Source organism: Lepidothrix coronata, unplaced genomic scaffold (assembly GCF_001604755.1).
Source record: "Lepidothrix coronata isolate B3197 unplaced genomic scaffold, Lepidothrix_coronata-1.0 Scaffold136, whole genome shotgun sequence".
Classification (NCBI taxonomy): domain Eukaryota; kingdom Metazoa; phylum Chordata; class Aves; order Passeriformes; family Pipridae; genus Lepidothrix; species Lepidothrix coronata.
Window position 1 is genome coordinate 2,406,363 of NW_016690316.1, and position 24,646 is coordinate 2,431,008.

Genomic DNA, 24,646 nt, shown 5'->3' on the forward strand with positions numbered 1-24,646 from the left:
CACTTAAAGTTCCAGAAATATCCAGCTAATTCCTTCAGTGGAACAGTTCGATGTTGCCAAAAGTGGTCCCACAGAGGCCTGCAGAGTACCACCTCCACCCCACAGGCATCAAGATGCAGAGCAACACAGGGAATTGGCCTGTTAAATTCAGCTCCAGAAAACTCTGATCATTTGAGTGCTTCCCATAGGTGCAGGAATGTAAAAGGTGACAATAGGAAAAGAAGCACAAAGTAGAGTTATTGTTCTCATGCAGAGATCTTTTTTATCAAGTTTCATCCTAAAATAGCTCTTTGCATTCATGTTATAATAGATAACAATGCATACATATAATGAATCACAGACATTTACAATGGGAAATACTAATAAAACATTGACTCCAATTTCATGATCAGCTATGTTCTAATGCAAGATACAAACAGATAACAGGTATTACATTAAGAAACACAAAGAAAACAAGAAGTGCAGCAGTTGCTACCTTATTAGCATAAAATTAAAGTATCTGAATGCATAATTAACTGCAAGTATTAAGGCATTCATTTTTAGAGTCCAAAGAATTCCTTAAATGAATGTCTTTTAGGCAAATTTTTCTGTCATTCTGAAGAGTTCTCTTCACTGTGGGTTAATACTTTGAAGTTAGACAACACAAACTAATACAAAAGCCAATACATGAACACGGCACAGAACAACAGCTGCAAAATAGCATTACCATATTCACATTTCAAGTTCCATTTATGTCTATAATTAATATAAATAATCATAACTCTTGCATAAGATAACATAAAAATATGTACACATAGAAAATATAAAGCCAGACAGAGTGCTGCCAGTGTTGCATGTGTTATGCACTAAAAGACAGGATGATAATGCTTAATACTACTATAAGATATATGAAAGTTGATTCCAGCAATTGCACTATTTCATAATATAAGCAATTTCAGTTTCAAACTCTGGCAGAAATACAGTGAGTGCAACCTTTCATCATCTTATTTCAGATGTACTATAACATGATTATGTTTGTATTTTCACAGATAAAGCTTAACAAATCAAGGGACACTCGGTTTTAAATCACCCATATGCAGGGTTTATTAAACTATTTTTAAAGGAGACAACATAAACAAAATATTTTTTCCACTATGAAGTTTCTTTAGGCTCATTACAGTACTTCTGCATATAATTTATACTAATCTGAGTTTTGTAGGTCAGAAATAAGAGACAAATGATCTTATTATAGGAAAATGAGACAGAACCACAAACCTGCAAAAATCAGCCTTATTCACAAAACAATCAAATCTACTTTCAATTATTTTTAATTGATTATGTCAAGGATTTTTGTATATGAGTTCTTACAGTGTCCTGTCCTTCCTCCAACATCAAATAACAAATCAGAGTCGGGGGTGCTGCAGAAATTAATGAGACTAAATATGAAAAGCAGATGAATTCCTAATACTGATGATGTCCTCCATTAAAGTCACTTCCGTCCTCTAGATCTTTCTTGTTTTCTTAACCCACTTTTTGTTTTCTTTACACTTAATACGCCAAGGTATTCAAAAAGACCAAACAAACCTCACTTTTGTCCTAAAAACTTGATTCTTCAAGTTGTCAATCCTATTGTAACATCCTTCATTTTAGCCTGATTTTCAAAGGAAACTATGGTTACATATCTGTGCTGTCTGTACAGAAGCATGCATATTTATACTATGAAGTTCTCCCAGAACTTTTTAATTTAACTCATTTCAATTAAAATGAGAGGTTAACAACCTGAAAGAAACCAAGTACCTACAACTTTGATGAACAAGGTAACAGGTGAAGAAATGCTATTCATACTCTAAAGATTCATGTAAACAATAATCAATTTATGCACAATCAACATCAGGCACTGGGGAACCCACCTGGAAGAATACCATCAGGAATGTATCTTCTGCAGGGAAGGCTTCATGTGTGCTATTGTTTAGAAACAAGAGAGGCCACCAGAAACAAGGCTTTACTAACCATGTATTTTGAAGAACTACTTATAATATAATATCCACAAGAAATCTAGCTTCTTATTTGTTAAATCATTTTTAATTTGTGGATTTCTTCTTCCTTGCAACTGAATTGTCAGATTCTGATAGTTACATACACTTCACAAACTTTTTAAACTCTGATAGGCATTCTTTAACAATGCTCAAGAGTTTTGACTTTTCCCTGCATTTTGTTTTTCTGTATCTGCACGTTTTGTTGTTCTTCTGTGTCTGCTTCAGTTCCCTTGGAGGGCAGAACATGCACCACACTACCTATTTTGACAACTTTTGTGCCCCAGGGGCTCACAGGCTTGCCCATCTCTTTTTACAATAAATGCAAACAAACCATCAGTTAACAGACAGCTGCAACATCCTTCCAAAAGAACAGCCTTGAAAAACACTGTTTACTCATGTGAACAGAAGATATCCTCCTACTCTTCAAAATAAGTGACTGACTGATGGGTAGGCAAAAGCATTTGCTTTAACAGAATCAGACTGACATCAGTTTTCATGTTCTCTGCTGTCTGAACAGTATCAAGCTGATCAGATTTGTAATTCTCCTGAAGCACATCAAACCTACCAAAAAACCTGCAGTCCTTTCCTTCACCGAACTTGTGGATTTGTCCAATGTAAGCTAGTGAGTAACAAATTTAACTATGGTAAAAATCCATTGTATAAACTGCATTTTACAACTCCTGAAACACAGAAATCATCTTGCTTCTTACAACTTCATTTGGCAGAAAGATGAGCGCAGATCAGAAGAGAGCTGCAACTTACCCAATTCTCATTTGCTCTTTTTATCTGTTTTTTTAATTAGCTGCTTCAGAATGCCAGCTCCGGCCAAACAGTTGACCCAAGAAGGCATCAGGCAGTAAAACTCAAGAAAATACATCAGTTTATATTCAAGTGCAACTGGCAACCACTGACCCTACAAATAGCTTTTCTCGTGCAGCTAATTACAGTCACTTTTCTGTAGGGAGAAAAGAATTAGTGGATCTGCATCTAATCTTGCAAGAAAGATAACCACAACTTATGGCTCAATTATTTTTTAAGTCACGTGCAATTTGAGATCACATGAGTAGGTATGCTATTCAACCTTATTCCCAAAATCAACAGAAAGCATATACAACATATTTATATGCATGTTGCATATGGCCTCAGGCAGATTTTAATGGCAAAATATTGTGATATGGGTTGTGCTAAAGTACCTTACTATTCTTGTTCCAGAAATTTGGAGGGTTTTAAAGTAAAGATTTGGTTGAGGACATGAAATCCATCTGGCAAAATCTTACAACATTTAGTTTTGCAGAGAGATACTGATTATGTTTTTGTATTGTACATGCATAGGCCTTTTCTTGGGTTTGATACTTGTCAGATCCGCAGAGCATAAGGAGAGACCCCTGGCATCTTTTCAAGACTATACTCCACTGACACAGAGTTTTTCAACATAGCTATTTTACCTGAGAACAGCTCAATTCTTGAAACTATAATTTAAAATATATGTTATTTTAATATTTTAAAGAGAATTCTGTTTCATTCTTCTTTATAACAGAATTCATCTTCATATGCATTTAAAATGATGGAAAATTAGATTCCTATCTCTCAGGAAGCCATTTCAAAATAATATAAAACAGATTTGTAAAACCTGTTCAACCCAGACTGTTTTCTACTGTGCCTGAAGTATTACATGTGCTAAACATGAAAGACTCATTAAGAAGAACTTTTGCTACTATGTCATTAAATAAGCATCAGTGCACAAAATAACATGCAACATACATATTTGAGACACTCTCTATTAAGAAAATTACGAAACTCCTTAGAAACTTCAGAAACTCTCTAATCGTCTACAACCCCTTATGCATCTGATATCTTAAAAAAAAACCTAAAAAAAAGTAAAACCTAAAAGTCTTACGAGTTTACTTTTCTAGAATATATAAAGAAAGAGGAATGATTTCATGGTCTGAGTATGAAACTGGAAATCGTATCTTACATAATAATTTTCCAGGACAGAAACTAACCAAAGTGTCCTGATCTTCTCCCAGTACAATGGAGATAAATTAATTTATACTGAATTTATCAAATCTGTTTAGTTTACAAAGAATACATGAGACAGTTGGCTTCTAGGAGTGAGTTTTAGAGAGCAGTAAAGCACACGTTTAGGTACATGCTAAAACCAACCAAAATGACATTGCTAGTTACTGAGAAATTCAGGACTGCAAACTTTTTATTACTGGATAATTTATCTAGCCTGGCTAGAGAATGGTTTCAGGTAAAACAGAAACCAAAGGACATTAATAATTTTAAGAATTAAGTATCCAATTCTCCCTAGGCAAACAGAACTTGCACAACTTGCAAAGTTTATAAAATTATGTACATAATTTGTAACATTATACTAATGTAAATTTAAAACACAGACTGACTAAAAAAAACCCACAACTATAAGCTGGCCAAGGCCAGTGACCAATCAAAAACAAAACAAAACAAAACAAAACCAAAACAAACAAACAAAAACACCAAACCAGAAAACTTGACCAAAGTCTTGAGAGACAGAAGTCTGTATATATGCTGCTCTGACAGTTTAATTGAATCAAGATATATAAAGATGCACAGACAGTAAAACCAGATAAAATGCAAAAAGAAATCTGTAAACTATCAAAGCAATTACCATTGGCTTCACCTTAGCTTTTTAATGAATTTAAATTCTCCAGTTAGGTGTTTTTATACATTTTAGAATTAAAACTAACATTCAAAAAGACACTTTAAGTTTTTTCAGGGCCAAAGGAAACGAGCTTTTTCTTCAAATCAATAGTCTAGCATTTATAGTCAATTAAATGGAGAATGAAAAGTTAGCAAATGAACTCCTAAGGAATATTAACTATATGCTGTCCTCACATATTGAAATCTGTGTTTGCTATGTTTTTATAAAGAAATATCTTCATATAATCTCCCAAAGCAAAATTAAATCATGCTTTCTAGCAGACCATTATCAACAAACTCTGCCATGAGAGAGAAGAAACAAAACACTGAAAAACAGGGACTGCAAAACAGAGTCTTAATGTATGAATTGCCTTCTTCTTTCAAGAGGATGACTACTTCTGGCACTTTTTGCAGAAAAGCTTTAACATTTGCCACATTAGTCCTTTTATCTTCCACCAGCATCTGTAGTCAACTACTGCTTCGGTCAAAGGTCCCATGTTTTCTTTTAATTTTATTTTAAGAGAGGAGGCACAAACTCAGAGAAAAGAGTTTTAAGTCCTGCAGTTTCAAATTCCTTTTGTAACTCCTTCAGTGTTGAGTATTCTTTGACTTCAAATGTCTGAAACCTACATTGTAAAAGGGAAACTCATTAACATGTCCAGATTTGTCAGAATGTAATTATCAATTCTGTTACTTCTCTATCCACAACACTACTAAATTATACCTTTTATGCTGTGATTGTACTTCTGTCTCACACAGTACACTCATCATTTTCTCTTTGCATTTCTTTCCGCTTGAGTCCACATCTACCTTACAAGTTTTCTGAAGAATCAAATAGTCCTAAATGCCAAAAAAAAAAAAAAATTAAATGTCACTGAGTATCTTCAAAGTTTAGTAAAAAATGCAAAAATTCGTATGAAACATACAGACTTTTTTTTCAGAACGTAGCAATCAAACTTTGAAAGTGCCCATCCCAAACAGTGCATGACTGCTTCTATTCATCAGTTTGAAATTAAGTGCAGGCTTAAATGATTTAGAAAAGTCAAAACATTCTCCTCCAACATTGGCACAAAAACCCACCTAATGCAGTGGGACTTCATAAGTATAGACAAGAATTTCAAAGCCCAGGCATGCATGAGGAGCACCAAGTCAAGGAAAGAAACAGTTAGTAATGAGTTAGAAATATGTCTGTTATTCATTTCACATCACAATTTTTTCTACTTTCTGGGACATTTGGGAAATACAGGAAACTGAACCTAGGCATATTTAAGTCAGGAAACAAAGGGAATACAGAGGTACAGCTGCAGTGATAACCAAAGCAATACAGACCACAGGTCTACAAGTATCACTGGTTTCTTTCATATAGAATACCTTCTTTCTCTTAAACCAGAATAAAGTTGCTGGGCCTTCCTATTCTCATAATGATCAATTTGCTTCCAAAACCATTAATCTCAGAAAAACACAGACAAAATATTCAGACATGTAGGTTTCAGTGGTAAATCGATAGAACTAGTCAACATTCATTGTTCCTGCACCTTAATGCTGCTCCTGTCACCCTGAAGAAGAATCAATATTATCTTGCCCATGAACATCAGTCTTCCAGTCAGCCTTAGATCTGAAGCCCATTTTTCCACAGTTTTCACGTATTTTGCCTTTGCTCTCATGTGATCTAAATGCAAAAGGAGCATCCAGATACCATCTTCTGCACTTGTTCCTTTTGACAAAGTAGTTTTTTCACTGCAAACTGTTGCTGATTGCTTAATGACATCTTTAAGATGCTGCTGTATCCAAAGAATCAGATCATGTACCATGGGTTCAGAAAGATGCTTCTTTGCTTGTTCAAGTAATTTATCTTTCACGTCCATACATTGGGCCCTTGTAAGCTGGTCTGAGTTAACAGAAATATCTGGTACAGTTGATGGATAACTGACTGGTAAATGAAATAACAACTTTAAAAGTACATCTGTATCCAGCAGTTCTTTCACAGTGATTTGAATTCTAAATGAGATTCCATGCGTCTCTGGAAAATATAAAAAAAATAAACATTAATAGTTTGTTTCAAGTTGGAATACACATATATCATTAGGTCATATTATTTTCTCTAACAATTCCACTCAAATTACTGCAATTTCATACAAAATAAGGGTGTGGGGTTTTTTTGCAGGGTGGGGTGGTTGTACCCAATGGCTTAAGCTATACCTGCAGGGAATCCTGAAATTAAACACTTCCACAACATAGTAGAAGGAAAGTTATTAACACATTCTAAAAAGTATTCACACATTTTGGCTCTTTCAAAGTCTAGACAAGCCAGGAATAAAGAACTGTCTCTCTCAAACACATAACTCAGCTTCTACAGCTCAATAGCAGCAGCAAGGACAACTGAAAATAGAGACTTTTCTGGATGGACTCAGCACTGCCCTAACTTTGCTCCTAAAGAATCTGTAAGACTTCTAACATCAATACCAGGCAAACAGACTTGCACTGGATATTTTTGAAGACAACCAGTCAAAAGCAGTTCCACACTAACAAGAGACTTGGAAATAAAGAAGTAGGATTCTTTGTCCCCTACAACTTGCAGAGAAAATATGCTTAAATCTTCTCTGTCAACTCCTCTACAGCGGTGGTATTGATATAATGAAAACAACTCTGTTGGATATCCGACCCTAGATACTACATATATAAATATGCATATACTTATATAAACGTATGTTTATATATCTGCGTATTTACTCAAAATCTGTAGCATCTACTTTAGAACAGAATTATTTTCAAAGTGAAAAGGATACAAATAGTATGCAGCAGAAATACCACATCCTTCTAATAAACCATATAATCAAAGATGTTTAATATGAAAATTATGTACAGTAATTCCTGAAATAAAACCTTTCATGGAAAAACAATACAAAACTTGACAAAGTGAGAAGTGAGGACAAAGACCTAACCTACTTTTGCTCCTCTGCCATGAAGTAAGATGGTATCAATCAGATAAAAGATGATCTTCTTCAGATGTTCTCTGCTTTACCCCTTTGATGCATTCTAAGCACTTCACCCCTTTTCTTTAAAAAATTGCTAAAATGTCAGGTTGATTCATTCTATGAGGGCAGGAGAAGCCAGATTTGAAAGGCAGATTAGAACAGAGCTGAGTTTCAGAGCAGCTCTTTTGAAGTGACTTGCGTTCTTCTCCCCCTACCTTACCTTACCTTCCTTTACATGACAGTCAGTTGAATTATGTTTGATTGGTATTGCTGACACTGCTAACCAACCTCAGTGCTCTCCATGATTTTATATTAGAAACTTACTAAATAAGTGAAAGGACCTAAAAGTTACTTGGACAGACAGAAGCACTTTAGAGAGCAAACCCAAGGGCTTGTTTCCAAACCTCTTTCCTGTATCATACAAAGAACTCTCTAGGTCAGGGCAGTCACAAACTAAAATCAGCAAACCTTCCAAATCCAACAATAAAAGTCTAGCAGTACTATAAAGAAGTCTCCAAATATCTACAGACCATCACTGCCTAAAGAGAGTCAAATCCAGTGCTGAAAGCAGCGGTGCAAATCCAGAGAATTAAACAAAACTACACCCAACCATGCCCATACCCACAGGCACTACGTGTCAAAGTGCTGTTCCCTGCCAACACAATCCATGTCCAATCTTCCAAGACGCTATGAAAGGTTCCAGGCTATTTTAAAGGCAAATGTACTCCTCAGAAAAGCACGAGCCTTGGAAGAGACCCTCACACATGGTCAGCAGCTATGCAGGAGGACCTCAAGCCTTCTCATTCCAATCTCTGTCTTCTGCTGCCCAGACAAATGTTTCTTCCTGGGTACTAATGATGATGGTTCCTCTGCCATTACACTCAGCACACACAGTCATAGACGCAAGAAGAAAAGACTGCACTGCACCTCCTGGGACCCCCAAGCACCCTCCGGGCCACCACAGAGGGTCTCTGCACACCCCTGAGCATCACACCAGACACAGACAGTGCCTGCTGCCCCACCTCCTTCAGCCACCCCTTACTCAGGGCAGCCCCACCAGGTGCAGCCAGCTGGAAGCAAGCTGCACCTGGCTGAATGGTAGGAACATTATTGTACTCCTGCCTGTGAATCACTTTATTTTCAGCTATCTTGCCAAGAGATTTTAAAATGCACAACCTATATAAAAGAATACTACTCTACTGCCAGCTTAATTACAGTGACAGAAAAACATGTTACTTTTCTGAAAATCCTCGTAGGATTTTTTCACTAGCTTGTCATAACGGATCTCACCAACTCCGAAGTAACGTAGGGATAAACAGACAGGCCAACCCTGCCCCTTCAACAAGGGCCTCTTGCTGCAGTGATCTTATTCTTAAGCCTGCAACAATCTCACACCTTTCCCTGTGATGATGAACTAATCCAAAGGAAGCAGTGCAGCCTCGCATCCCAAAGTGTATCACCCTGAGACATCGCAAAAAGCCCAGTTGTGCTCATTTACATCTGCTTCAGACTCACTTTTAAAAAAGGAGAATCAGTTCAAAACCTACAGCACCCAAAGTTTATTTAAACGTTGCAGCGTCCATTTTCTGCACCAGCGCTGCAGACGCCGGCAGAACAAAGAGCAAACCACTGGCGCCCTGCACAACCTGGCTCCAAAGGAACATTTCCTTTGTTTGCACATGCTACAAGGGCTGAGTTGTCTTCACAGCAACATGGTGATTATTTCTGAAATAAAAGGTTGGGTATGACTGTTCTGCTGGCATTTAATGTGCTAATCAGACTAAACTCAATATATTTTAACTCATTTTCCCCATAGCTGCATGCTTATCAGTATATTTAGCTCTAGCATACTTCAGATTTTTTCTTATGTTCCATGTCAACCAGACAGATATCCCCCTCCTCTCCTGCCCAAAGGCATTTTATGCAACACATGCAGTCTATTTTTAAATTCAGAAAATGGCACCTACTAACGTACAAGCTTAGAATATCTAAATATATTTTTATAGCAAGCTTGGTGAGCAGACTAGAAGAGAACAGATTAACAATTAAATTATGGATTTCTATCTGTAACGCTAATCTTTGCATATAGATACGTAAGGTAAAAAAGATATGCTGTAATTAGTTTATTTAAATTCATCAACACATTGGTTTTAATAAAAACACATTTTACATTCTGAATACTTCATTGTTAAACTCCAGAAAGCCAAAGTTTTTACCATACCAAGAGACCTGCAAAAGAATTTTCTTACATTCCTCAAAAACACAAATCCCCAATGGCCTCCATTTTGATCTTGTGGATCTACACACAAATTACTCTTAATATATTAGAGATATCACAACATAACAGTCTTACTGGAAGTTATGTCTATGCCCCATTTGTCAATGATAATTTATATGGTTTAAAGAGATAAAGCAAATATAAGCTAATGACTACAGCAAAAGTTAATTGTATACAGACTAAAGGATTCTGTAGCTCCAACATAGGACAGGTAAATTCCAAAAGTAAGAAAAATACCAATAATCATTGTTGTAAATAATCTTTTCAATTCCAGCAGAAAATTATGGAAATCAACCAGAGATACCTGATCCTAACATATCATGAACAGAGCCTGGCTAAAAACCCTACAAGGTCACGTAAAGTCAGTATAAATAAAATAGCCTGTTCTCGTTCTGCATTTGTGGCACCTCACTTCATGTTCCAGGAAGGCTTCTAAGCCTTTTACATTCTGGTAACTTATAAACACAAAATCATCCTTCCATATATGAAGCACAAAGAAGAATGTGCATATATCTGGCTAACAGATCTGGAGGAACAGACATGTATATGCACTGGTCAGGTATGTTCACAATTTTTAAAATTAACATCTGATAAGCCTGGATACTGTATTTTCAAACTATGCCCAAAATAACATTATTGAACTTTTTCACTTTAAGAAGATAAAGCTCAGTTGAAACATTTCAGCAATCATATTTTAAAAATACAACCTTATAAAATAGCACAATTACACCCCTACACTGGTGCAAGAGGTGTGTCATGCAGATCTAGACACAAAATTCTGCTTTTAGATTACCCCAGTTAATTGTGCTCCCCGCAAACACTGATGTCTTCATCCTTCTGAGGCTGTCTACACACACAGTTTTTAGTTAAAGTGAGTCGCTCAAAAGCAGCCGCATGTAACTTCACACAACAAAGCCATTTTCATGGAATCACAGAATGGTTGATGTTGGCAGGAACCTCATCCAACCTTTCCCCTCAAGCAGGGCCACCTACAGTAGGCTGCCCAGGACAATGTCCAGATGGCTTTTGACCCCAGGGAGAGAGACTCCACAACCTCTGCACAACCTCTTCCAATGCTCAGTCAGCCTCACAGTAAGAAAGTGTTTTCTTAATAATCCCAGTCCTCTCAGGCTGAATACACACATATGCAGACAAAATCTGACAGCAGACCACTGCATCCCTCTTTAACAGCATTCCCCAGGACTGCAGTGAAGTCCAACCAGCAGGAAGCCACTTGCTGTCCATCACTGCTGGGGAGCTGAGCAGCACTCTGCAATAGCTCCTAGGGCACCAGGGAAGAGTGATACAGAATATAGGCATATCCTGTGCATCTCTGTGTGTGTATCTCTCTCCAACAAATATGCAAGAGTTGTCACATTCGTGGTATGCACTACGCAAAACTTACTTATGATCTGGATCTCACACAGACACGCAACACTTGCATATGCCACCTGACATTTAAGCCTGATAGTAACTGCTGTTGTACACTGGAACTACTGAGGTTTATTCTCCCTTGCTGAAGGGGCATCTTCACATCACCACACAGCACAGACTGATAAATGTCATCCCTTAACACGACGTTCTAAACAGTGGCTAGTGCAGAAACCGTGAAGTAAAGGTGTCTACACTGACTGCATTCCTACCCTACAGCAACCAGCAGCTGACGGGAGTAAGGAGTACAGACCATCCGACCATTCCACCAGCACCAGACACACACATCAGCCTCAGTACCCTGTAAAACCTACAGCCATACACATCTTGCTGAAGTTGGAGAACAGCTGGCACATCATAGGGCCCAGACTATTACCTTACCCCAGAAAAACAGAAATTACCCAAGCACAGCATGGTCTCACGCTGATCTCATACACAGCAAAAGCTACACCCCTATTAAGTATTACAGGATAAACACCTGGTCCTGTTACACGTATGAGATTCACCTGGTTATCTACCTAGGTAAGAGCCAGCCCCTTCCCAGCGCAGCCCTTCCCTGCTGCCAGTGCCTGCAGGCGTTGGGCACAGCCGGGACAGCGAAGGTCGCTAACTATAACCGAGCAGGGCCCGCTGGGCTCTGTGCCTTAAGCGCGGCAGTACCGACACACGGCGGGTCAGGGACAGGGACGGGCGCCGAGCGCCAACACAGGAGCGACTGAGCCGCCCGCAGGGCAGCGGGGCCGGGCCGCCGCCGGGGCAGCGGGAGGGTCCGGGCTGCGGAGAGGGCGCGGCCGCGTCACCTGAGGCCGCCAGCAGCTCGCAGCCGCCCGGCTCGCAGTAGATGGCGGCGAGCGCCGACAGCTCCTCGCGCGCCAGCTCCGACATGGCCGCCGGGGGCGGGCGCGGTGCCCCCTGCCGCTCGCGCGCCCTGCACCACGGCCGCCAGGGGGCGCCGTCGGCCCGGCCCGCGCCGCAGGGACGCGAACAAAATGGCGGCTCCCCGCGCGCGTCTCGCCCTTCTTCCCTGTCCCCCTCTCGGCGTCCCTCCCTGCCCCGCGGTGCGCAGGGCTGTGCGACCTTCCGATCCCCGGTCGGCCTCGGGCCCTGGGCGGCCCGCCGGTGCGCTGCCGCACATACCAATACACAAAGATTTACTGGAATATAAAATTAGGCTTCTTGTATTCAGTCACTGTAGCTTCACAATCCCATTACCAGCCATCACACCGAGGTCTTGCACAGCCGACAGCACCGTTAGCTCCCAGGCATAATGATCTCAAACGTTCAGTATGTTCCGTTATTATAAAATCACTTTTAAAAGGAAGCGATAGGGGGGTTACTTTTCAGGACAGTATACCCTGCTATTTCTAAGTCCCTAAATTCAGTTGAAATAACAAGAAACACGAGAGCGCTGGGCCGGAAGAAGGGGGATGCTGTGACGGAGAGGCACTGCCGGGTGCAGCCCCTGCCGCTGTCAGAAGGCTGTGCTGGAAATTAGCCTTAGAAGTGCCTCATTATATTATTAAGAACTCTCTCGCCCCGGTCTTTCCCCCTTCTCTTCATATACTTTGCATATTCCATTTTACATGTTTAAATAAAAAAGTCGATGTAAATGTCTTTTAAATTGACACTATCACAAGACATGGAGGTCCCTATGAATAAGTTACTGCACTCTGACATTTGGAAGTCATCAAATAAGACAGTATAATGTCAGCTTGATATTTTTCACACTATGAAAATATCAGCTTCATGTCAAAGATCTAAATTCCATCTTAATGTAATAAGTTTTCTTGTATTCACAGACAACTGAAAATGCTAAATATTTAAATTCGAAATGAACTTCTACGGTTACAATCTGGCCTTCATATTCCATTATTAATAAATTGAAGGCCAAGATCTTATTTCCCCCCTTTTTTTAATGATTTCTTCAAACATTGCAGTGTCGATAGAATAGCATTAGCCATATTCCTTAAATGGATTCTTTCCTATCAGCATGTGGCAAAGTTAAAAAAGTAAAGCTCCACTTTTTAGAGTCAGCCTACATTAAACCAGCTCCAACATCCTGTCATAAAATGATTGTGCCACCAGTATCTTCCACTTTGCCTGACAAGCCAAACAGAATGCAACCTTTCATACATAGGTAAGATAAATCTTGCCAGTGTTATTTGCAAAAGTAGTGTCCTTTGCTTTCCACTCACTACAATTACAGCCTTAATCAATTAGGTGTTGCTTCGACAACCACTAGTGATTATATATAAAACAATGCATTTAGACTTGTGGTCAGGTTCACCCTGAGTGGTAAATCAGGGGAGGAGTAGACAGACATTTGGGAAAAAAATGTCCATCTCTATCTTTTTACCATCTTTTCCATGCCAGCCACTCAGGCTTCTCCTCTACCGCAACTGCACACAGTCCTAAAGGTGTGTACTCTAGAAGGCATTAAAGGACCAGTAGGAAGAGTGTGAAAATCACTGCAGCTGCCCATTTTGGGGGTCACAAGACAGACACTAATGAGGAACTCATCACCACAGCAAAGGTGGTGGATAACTAGTACAACACAAACCACATCCGTCTCTGGCACTGCTGTAAGACAACTACGGTTCCCATATTTTCTGCTACAACAACTTTGCCAGCTCTACTGTAGCCAGAATGGCATTCTTACCAGCTAGAACTGTCCTTACCTGAGTTAAACAGCACTTGCTTTTTCTGATACGTAAGAAAGAAGGTACCATTTCTGTAATAACTGTGTTATTGCAATGGTAGAAGTTTTCCCAAAAGTGGCTTGTACAAAAGTGGCAGAGAGAAACCAACATGAAAGCCTGTAAATTCTCTCCAAATAAGCTAAAAGGCAAAAGCTTGAAGAAAACAGGAGAAGCGACCCCAGTAATTGTGAAAATACATGATAAATCATGGAGGTGTTTTCCCGCCAGTTTTCTCAAGTACAGCTCATGCAAAAGTTTGGGTTTTGTTTGGTTTTTTTTTTTTGCCCAAAGCATGTAGTTTTTTACTATTGGAATAAACTCATTTAACAAAAAAATCTACGTTGCAAATTAAAACTACCAAAATTTACATGGTTTGTTCTAAGGTTAAATTCAACATTTTCATGAGGTTTTGCTTTTCAGTTTTTGAAAATGAGTTAATGAACTCATTGATATATACAAAAAAGACCTTCTCCAATTTGAGAAAAAACAAATCAGAGAAAAAATATTTTCTATTACTTTTCCTTTAGAAGCAAGTTTTTCAAGGATTTGTGATCTAGCAGTGCTTTTTAAAGGCACCTGCATTTATCCTCCATGCATCAAACTGCTCTAAGTCAATTCCCTAAGACACTTAATCTTTTGGCAGATGGAAACTCATTTTGAAAGTGCACTAATGATCAATTAAAGCATTAGCTGTCTCTACAGACAGGAGGTTTATGGGGTCATAGTCTTCAGAAGCTGCAGGCAAGAGCAGCAGTATGTTAGCAAAATAGCTAAAACTTTCTGTAGTTACCACAAAATTGGCAAAACATTGGAAAACAAAACCCATGACTTCAGTCTTTTTTTTTTTTCATAATATGTTGAAAACAAATCGATGGCTTCTATTTTACACAAGAGGCCATGGTCCAAACTGGTCATAGGCAAAGGAAATGATCTTTTAATTTTTGTTTAATGAGCCCTAATAACAATCCCAATACTTCCAATAAATTTACATTATCCTTTGAAAACTGGATTCATTCAGACTCCAGTCAGAAAATATATAACCCATGCTGCAAATATGCAGATGCGAGGAGCTGCCATCAGAATCAGTGGCTCACTGGTAGATAATGCATCACTTTGCGCATGCTCAAGGCCTCACAATAAGGTCTGGAGTCAAGAAGGGTACTCTGCCCAGAAGTTTCTCTGCAATTTGATGTACATAAGACCAAACAGATGTAACTGTCACATTCATAAAAGAATTTAAGATTCTTTCTCTAGGAGTTTGGCAAGCCATTTCTTCTTGAAAGAAATGCACATAATAGTGATTAGCCATCTAATATAAACTAAAAAAGTTGCTTTTTACAACATGACATATCTAGTATGACCACAGGTTCCTAATGCTAACATTGATGAGAGAATCAATACGTATTTGATTCACTCCATAAAGTTCTTTGCCAGTAATTTACTTTGTACAAAGGTAGAATAATAAATAGAACATATTTTCTTTCAGTGAGAGTAAAAATGCATGAAGTTGCCTACTAAAAATTTGCAGAAAACTAGCAAATATTGTGCATTTTTAAAAAAAACATATGTAAGAACTTATGAGTAGGGAAGGCTATGACACTGAAGACATAAGCACAGATAGCACTGAGTAGTATATTCTACCCTCAAAAAGTTCAGCTTCCACATCAAGTTCCACATCTGCTTGCGGAACCTTACTACATGGACTCTCCTCCAGGTGTAAGCACAGGGAGACAAAGAATTAATGTGTCATTTAATTTAGTAAGTGTTGGGAACAGATCTTTCTAAAAAGTGGTGGTTTTGAAAGAGGCATTTCTACTCTATAAAAAACAAACATTAGTAAGAGTTCAAAAATTAGCCAGTGCTCCTTAGTTTACCAGTTCGTTTTTAGCTGCTGAGCTACAGCAGTATTAGTATCCATGCCTCCATCCTTTGAAATTTGGCACATTAGCTATTATTCCCCCACACTTTGATACAGGAGTGGAATAAAAAAAAATGGGAGTGCATAAGATGACAGTCTATTTATGACCATTTTGAGAGCACTGAGAGATCCTTTGCCACACTCACACATTTTGAAGGCAAAACAGTATTCATCACCACATTTTAGACTTCAAATTTACAGAGCACATTAAAGTCCTGATGGCAAATACATTATGTAAACACTAGAGAGCATTTCACACTAAACTAGCATACCTCTTTCACCTCATAATTCAAAAACAGTAATTCAAAACACCTTGCTTTGGCAGTAAAAAGTAGCAATAATCAAGAAGGGACACAACTACCTTTGTACAGCAACAGTCTCTTTTACAGCAAAGCAGGGCAGAAATTCTAGGTCTTAGCCAAAAAATTCTGAGACTTAAGCTAAGACCATTGGAATGATATGAAAGAGAGCAGCAAAGGTGTTTCTAGGGGGCAGGGGAAAAAAAATAAATAAGTGAAGGGTGACAGAGCTACAGCTCCCCCTTCCAAACTGCCTGCTAATACACTGCAAAGGCAAAATGTTACAGGATGATTCAGAGCCAGGAACTCCAGGCATGCCAGAAGGCTAAGCCTCTAAGTTACTCCCCAATTACAGAGCGCTCATGTTGGCCAGGTACCAACAGGACAAGCTGCAGAAGAGTTGGGCCAACACCACTGAGTAGGGAGGGTATTGTGGGCACAGCAACCACACAGTCAGTGCCTCCACAGAATGGCAGCACTGGGCCAGACACCCTGACTGCAGGGTATCTGAATGCAGAATGGTCTCCTGCTCCAGGTGATACAGATCAGTATCACTTTTGATCACATCTAGATGACCTAAGACCTGATTACAGCTGGAGTGTTATGCTGGAGCCCTTTTCTATCAATCACAGAGACTGCAGTTTCTGAGCACCCCAATATCCTTGAAGAATCACATACATCTTCAGTGGCAGACCGGGAGGGCACTCCTAACTCGTTTTATCTGCAAGAGTCAAGCAAAATAGGTCAAGCAGGGCTTTGACACAGTAAAGCAGAACATAGGTAAACTTCAAATATCTAAACACAAAACTAATTTAAAAAGTGACCCATCTTCAGTGAGCGTCTGCATTTTTCCTTATGTATGTGCACAAGGTTAACCTTGGTTTGAGATGTTGGTTTCCAAAATTCTGTTTCAACTTGACTAGGACTGGGAACCTGATGTCACTGCAGAATTCCTTGAAAGGGCCTGCTCAGGATACTTCTTCACTTTCTTGAGCTCCATGAACTCTCCACACCTTTCTGTACTTATAAAGAAATTATATAAATGTATTTATTTATGCATACTCACATACTTCCTTTAATATAGGCTAAATGATAGTTTTTCAGTTAAAACATCCTTCCTAAGGATTTTTTAAAAAAAAATCAATTTAAATTACTGTTTTTCAAGTTTACATCGGAATTCTAATCATTCTTCTGAAATGACACCCATCTCCTGAAAAACAGCAAACTACCAACATCCTGCATCAAATAACCCAGGCCTAAAAGCAAAAACTCCACGTTTACTTCCTTAAGTAAACTGATTACAGAAATTAATTACTTTCATTGACGTTTCTAGGATTTTTTTTTTAAATTTCCTCGCATTCCTCTTAAATTAGCCAGACTCGGGATGAATATATTTGTTGTCATATGCTCTTATTCTGAGAACTGCTGGTTTGGTAACAAACACTTGAATTTAGTCCTTGGATTTTGGTTCTGTAGTCACCTAAAAAATGAGTAGTATATATTCAAAGATGTAATGATAGTTAAGTTGTAGTAATAATACAATAATATATAATAAATGTATCAAATATATAACAAGATCATAGTTGTAACAGACTATAATCTCATATGACACATGCAAAAGCTCATCTTAATAATTCTTATAGCTGAAAGTATGATCACCAAAGTTAAGAAAAGTATATTTATTTCCTTTTACTTTGATGACAAAGTAGAACATTTCATTAACAGTAGCACAGAAAAGAACAATTTTGAATCTATGGAAGATGGAACATAACAGGACACAGTGAATACATGAAGTGACATGTGACAGGTTTCACCAGATTTAGCAGCAATAACAAATTTCCATAATGCACTCAACATCACACTGCCAAAACCAACCAAGCAAACTCATTCTTTTGAAGCTTCTGAAGTACCCCCTACAGTGGTTGTACCCTTTCCATATCTAGTTGCGAGAAACACAGAATCCTCAGTATATCAAGTTACCAAATGCATAAACCAATAAAAAAACCAAAAACCCAAAAAAGAAAAAAATCACCCCAAAAAGCAGTAAGCCTAAATCTTTACTGCTAGAACACAGAAGCAGTTCCTTCATTACCCGATATGCTTCATAAAAGGTCACACACTTCTCATATACCTCGTACACACGCTGCCTACTCAGATGGAATTTTTTTCTTTTCCTATTTATCATTTATACATATATATATATATATATATATATGTATGAACCACTAGAAAGGTGAAAAAGGAATGAGCAAAGCGGATATGGCAAGAGTGTGGTTTTCCTCTTAGGATTCTAGACTTCTGGGTAATATCTATTCCTACCATGCATGACAGTTGTCTCTGAAGTGGGAACCATTTAGAATGCTAAAGTATGAAAGCTTCCCCGACTAATTTTTTCCCAAAGGGGAAGTTGGGGAGTTTCCCCTCAATGAAAAGACAAAAAAAGAAAAACAAAGAAAAAAAAAAAAAAAAAGAAAAGAAAAAAGCTTCCAATGTCAGTTAAACATAAGGACTTTGAAAATGAATGTACAGCTGTTTCCCAGTTAAGGCTGGGAAGCTTTGTGAAGGCAGCTTCCCTCATTTGAGAAGCTACAATGTGATATGCTCTTACTCCTTTCCAACTTACTGAGACATGCAAATTTTAAGCTATTACAGTGCAAGACTTACAAAAAAAGACAGTTTCCCTTATTAAGCACAAACATTAATCAAAGCTTTAAGCCACACAGCATTAACACGCATCACTCTAAGAAAACATTCAAATCAACCTTATTTCTTGGCACTTTTGATACCCTGTTAGCCAAGTTATATACACAGCTGTGATATGCCTCACTATAATCAATCACATGTGACTGTGTAGTCATACACTCTTGTGCAATTCTGCTTTATATAAAAAAAACATGCTATGGTACAGCTGATGAAGCCAAGATGCCAAATACAGATGCACTGCATGAGGTTCTTTAAATAAGGCTTGTCTCTGTATTGAATGCATTACATGACACATGTGAAAGACATGAAAATACTAAAATAATACATTTTCTTACATCAGAAAACAACCTTTTAAATACTTTTAAATAAACAGCCATTAAATATTATCTCCTTTTAGAAATGCTTTAAAAGTGACACTCATTTCCTGATTCTAACAGATGTTCTTCTGTTCAAAGATAAATTGCAGATTAAGGCATGAGTATATTCTCCTGTTCAATTTAACATATCTTTAAAATATTCATACTACACTACACTTCCTTTAAACTGAATGACCTCAGCTGACATTTTCTGAGGAAGCATGTAATTGAATAGGTAAAGTACCCATGTGAAAACAAATACATGAGTTTATATTGTTAATAAAACATGCAGTTTGAAACAATCCAGATCTTTTACCCTTTATTCATCATTGAGGTATCCAAACACTTTAATTATATGATTTATGAAATTTCCAGTTTTCACCAATGAAGTAATACTCAAAACTTCAGTCAGAATCAGAACTGTAATATATTTGGTGCAGCACTGAAGTCATGAAATGAAAAGGCGGCAAGCTTATGCACAATCTGAGCCAAAGTAAAAAAGGTTCCCCAGTTTTTAAGAAAATTAAGATACATGTTTTTGCTACTATAACTTTATTATTCCATTTGAAACACCACAAAGCATTGGTGTGCTTAACAACAGATTTCCCCATCCTCCCTTCCCATCCCCAAAGAACAGTGGTAATCATGAAAACAATGACAGCTGCAGTGAACTTCCATTTCAAGTCCTGGTATTCACTTATCCTTTGCCTAGGACGAAAGCAGTTACTTTTTGAGTACACACCTTAGGAGCAGTTATGAAGTCCAGCGCCACCAAGCTACCTTTGTTCTGTCCCACACAGCCGAGAGAGAGTCCAACGCAGGGCGCACATCCAGGATGGTGAACTGGTAGTTCTTATCCACTGCTCCGCCATCATAGTAATCAATAACGTAGCGCACTTCTTTTCCACACCGGTCAACAATCCAATCATGTCTGTCAAAGGGTAGTTCATATCTGGAAAGATGGATAGTAGAACACACAGATATTTTAATGGATAGTATGAACCCAGGAGAGGGAGTGGAAGTCCTATTTAAGATTTATTTATCCATAAGATCCCACTAGTACTTCTATCTTCTGGCAATTCTAACTTCCAATGCCAGTTCTGAAACGTCTTACAATTAATTCTACACCACAGTTTCAGACATGTTTCCCTAACCTCCCACCTCCCTGGAAGACCTTTCCTGCCCACATACCCCATCCATGAACGTATTCTGGCTCTTGGTGAATACTCCTTTGCTTTGCCTCCAAACCGCATCAGTGATGGTCCACACGGACACTCCCTGTGCACACAATTAAAAGGGAAAGTAGGTTTTACCTTTAAAAGCAGTCTTATTTTAAGTAATTAAACCACTATGGTAATTTATTTTAGTAACAGAGAAACTGAACAGAAGAAAGAGCAACAGTAAAAAAGTAACTCCAAGTGATCTAAACCAGCTTTTTTTTTTTCTTTAAAGGTCTGAAAAGTCGCCCGGTTTCTGCCAGCACTTTCTGCTGGTATAATAAAGTACCTCTGATATGCTCCATACCATTGTTCTAATTTGTCAAGAGAGCAGTTCTCAGCAAATCTAATCCACAGATTTAATAGATTAAAGAACAGAAAACCATAATCCAAAGATCATAAAATTTCAGAGAAAAATTTATACATACTAGTTTGTCTCTTGCAGGAACAGGGGCTATGCTGATCTAAAAACTGATAGTTTGCTTTACACCAGTCACTGTTAATCTAAGTTTATGTCTCATATCTTTGTCATAACACAATGAAAAATATTTCATGTGTAACATTTCATATGTACATACGCAGCATGAAGAGCTTCCCACTTCAAAATCTCCTTCCAAGCTTGTTCATTATTTTGGTTGTGAATCTTAATGATGTTGGTCATGTCTTCACTTGTTATGTCATCATCTTTCCATCTCCACCTAAAAAATAAGAACTTGAAAACAGTTTATAAGCATTACAGCATAACTACTGCACCTTCCTCAGTTTATCTGATGGACTTTGGAATCAAGATTTAAGGTTTTATGCAAAGACACAAGACAAGTATTTAAACTTCTGGCTCATCTGTCTAAGCACCATGAGAATCACTTCATCTTCTGTGCAGACATGTAGTTATCAAAAGTTATCATCACAGAGATCCACAAATTCTACATAGCTAAATTAAAAGCTTTACTGGATCAGAAAGTTATCAGTGTTCAAACATCAGCACATCCATAGGATTCATAAAAATGCTTAGGAAAAATCCCACTTGCATTCCTAATGCACAGAAGTCCTGTATTCCATACACTTAGTATGCTTAGAAATGCCTTTCATCTCTCTTGACCCTGCACTGTGACTATACAAAAGAATAAGGGAACAGTAGCACAGGAGGTTTTTTAGGCCACAGGAGATATTAATCATTAAATTAGGTCTTGCCTACACTAAATTTCTTTAAATACTGAAAATACCTACTAGTAAATTTCCACATTTTTAGCAATTCTGCAAAGTCAAGTTAGTTATTCTCACAATCATAGAACTTCTACTATCAGTATATAGGCCTAGCGTGAAGCTAGCTGAGTTTGAAAGTTGGAAATCTTGCAAACTTGGTTTATGCCTATCCACAGACTTTTAAGAAAATTTTCTGAGCCAGTAGCAGTTGCTTGACATTCCCTAACATCCTCCTGATCACTAGAAGGGACATGGCCTTTGAGACCAGCTCACCCTTTAAAACAAACATATTTATAAAATAGTACTTTGTAAAAAGAGCTAGTAAGAATCCACAAACTCTTCAAAAATAATGAATAATAACTAATGATATTACTTAATGAATTTCAGGCTCACAGACTCCATCTTATAATTCACAGTGTATTTATTTACCCTTTTCTTAGCATAGCATTCCAGAACATTTGCTCTGAAGGGTAGACCCATTTCTTGTCAGAATGTGCTCTAGGAATAGAAGATTCTTCTCTAACAGTTGACAACGGAAATGGTTGACCTGGGGATGGCTGCTGATTAGGAGGAGGCATCTAGAAAACAAGAAGAATCAACAACAAACTAGAGTATGAATATTTTTTTATGGTACAGTGTTTGAGAAAAATCAAAGTATGATCAATCAGCTCTTAAAAAGATCAAGACATTCAGCCTTTATTTAATTCCATCAAAATTATCTTTTTTGCAGTAAAACTGTTTGCACAAGTTTGTCATTGGAAGACTAAAGAAACCCTTTTTGCCTAAACTTCAACTTCCAAAAGAGCAATGCTTTTTGTAAATCAGAGGAAATCTTGGAGAGATACTAATCAGAACTTACCCATACTGCTATTAAACAGAACCTAAAATCTACCAACGTAGCATAAAAAACATGCATATAACTAATAGAGAGTAAAAGGTATTTACAAACTGGAAAACCACCTTTTATCAAAGAAGTGTAAATTTGAAGACAATGTTAAACAAGATGTAACTTGTTTTTATATAAAAATTTGCACACGAAAAGAGAAAAAGCAGCATTTAAAATAAAAAAAATAGTGCTATTTGCCAGACTTTCCACCTTAGACAGTATCACTATTTACATTTGTGGTACAGTATTTCAGAAAAAACAAGACTACAGAAAACATCTGAAATAAGCAAAAATTACCATATTGCTAGGATCTATGTCATCTTTCACTTGAGATGAACCAGACTTCATAGGACATGCTACAAACTCATAAGCTCTTTCTTGATGTGCAGGAACATCATCTGTGTTCTCAGTTCTGTGATCAGCAGTTTTCATGTGCATTGGACAACCTTAAACACAGGAAAAATAGTATGTATTTTGATAAAAAATGAAAACTCTGAAGACATGACACGAAATGGGACAGTTCATTGAATGCTCAAGTAAATGCAAGAGGCTATTTCACTTTTTCTTCTGAGCTTTGCAACAGTTTTAACTTTTCTTTTTCCTGCATTTTGGGACCAAACACCATGGTAAGATCTGAGCTTCCTGTGTGTCCTTGAATGCTCATTTCCTACCCCATGCTGGCCCTATACTGAATTGTCAGTACCTAAGATTTCCTCAGCAATGTTAATCCAAAATGTGTTGACTGTGTCACCAGAAAAGTAAATGTCCTCCTCCAGACATTCATCTGATTCCACCTTTCCACTGCCCTTTTCTAGATGCATGTTTTTTAGTGACACCCACCTGCTCCCAGTTGCCATTTCTGCAGGGGCTCCCTAACGTTTTGTGGGTGTACCACACCACAGGAACAGATCTGCAGGACTCCTGTGAAATGGGACAATTGGGAATGACCCACAGGTTCTACAACAACCACCTCCTGTCTCTACAGACACAGCACCTGTTCTGGCGAACAACTGCCTCCCATTCATGAAAAGTTACTTAAGAGCAACTTTTCCTAAAGGAAAAACTCAAGTTTTTATTTGAAGAATAATTTCTTTTTCCTCCCTAAGATTTTTCATCTGGTTTCCACATAAGGAGTTTAGTTCATTTAAGTTCAAGAATGATTACCGCTCATTTTTTCCTGATGCATGGGACATTCTGAAGGTGGAGACGCCGTCTGGTACTGCCTGGATGCATCTGGCGACTGACCTGCAGCAGCCGGGGAGGATGCAGACAAACCCATGGCTCCCACACACCGGGCCTTCTTACATCAAATTCCTAAAGAAAAAAGAAGCAAAAACTCGTAATACAAAAGTACACCTTATTTATAAGGGGGAACGCAAGCGCAGATACAGTGCTGCATCACAAATGAAAAAAATAATTACGAAATCGGTTTAAGTAATAACCTTCCAGCCCAAATAAAACCCCAAGGGTCTACCAGGGCCGACCTCTAGCTCCCTCCCAAGTCCCTCCTCGCGGCCACTGGCGTGGGGGGCTCTGCCCGTGTCACACGCCCGTGCCACACGCCCGTGCGGGGCAGCCGCGCCTCCCGTAACCCGCCACACTCCGTGACCGACCCCCAAGGTCAGGTCAGGCCCGCCTGCAGCGCGGCCCGCCCGCAGCGCCCGCCTCCCGCCGCCGCGGCCCCCAGAGCTGCCGCCGCCTCCACCATCGCCGCATCCTCATCCTCCTCCAGCTCCTTCTCCTCCTCACCTCAGCCCTGCCGGCACAGCCCAGCCCGCGCCTCCGCGCCGGCCCCAGCGCCTCGCGAGAACGGGGACCCACTCCACGCCTGCGCGGGGCCCCGCCCGCCGCCGCCACGGCGAAGGGCGGGCCCGGGGACGGAGGGACGGGCCCGGGGACGGAGGGACGGGCCCGGGGACGGAGGGACGGGCCCGGGGACGGAGGGACGGGCCCGGGGACGGAGGGACGGGCCCGGGGACGGAGG

The 24,646-nt window shown here is 38.9% G+C and overlaps 2 protein-coding genes across 4 annotated transcripts; both read right to left on the minus strand.

Annotated features, from left to right (window-relative positions):
- Positions 1–236: 236 nt before the first annotated feature.
- RWDD3 (RWD domain containing 3) lies at positions 237–12,779 on the minus strand. 2 transcript variants are annotated; one of them, XM_017827253.1, is made up of 4 exons: positions 12,594–12,779; positions 6,233–6,717; positions 5,422–5,537; positions 237–5,323 (listed from the first exon to the last, which is right to left on the minus strand). In XM_017827253.1, the coding sequence occupies exons 1-4, from the start codon at positions 12,598–12,600 to the stop codon at positions 5,209–5,211; spliced, it is 723 nt and encodes a 240-aa protein (XP_017682742.1). In that variant the 5' UTR covers positions 12,601–12,779; the 3' UTR covers positions 237–5,208. The 2 variants fall into 2 exon arrangements, with proteins under 2 accessions (XP_017682742.1, XP_017682741.1); XM_017827252.1 differs by lacking the exon at positions 12,594–12,779 and adding an exon at positions 12,182–12,294.
- Positions 12,780–17,961: 5,182 nt separating this feature from the next.
- LOC108503325 (cytochrome c-type heme lyase) lies at positions 17,962–24,505 on the minus strand. Of its 2 annotated transcripts, XM_017827197.1 has the most exons (7): positions 24,412–24,505; positions 23,827–23,976; positions 22,960–23,108; positions 22,206–22,354; positions 21,152–21,271; positions 20,548–20,634; positions 17,962–20,308 (listed from the first exon to the last, which is right to left on the minus strand). In XM_017827197.1, the coding sequence occupies exons 2-7, from the start codon at positions 23,939–23,941 to the stop codon at positions 20,110–20,112; spliced, it is 819 nt and encodes a 272-aa protein (XP_017682686.1). In that variant the 5' UTR covers positions 23,942–23,976; positions 24,412–24,505; the 3' UTR covers positions 17,962–20,109. The 2 variants fall into 2 exon arrangements, with proteins under 2 accessions (XP_017682686.1, XP_017682687.1); XM_017827198.1 differs by lacking the exon at positions 24,412–24,505 and having other exon boundaries at positions 23,827–23,978.
- Positions 24,506–24,646: the final 141 nt, after the last annotated feature.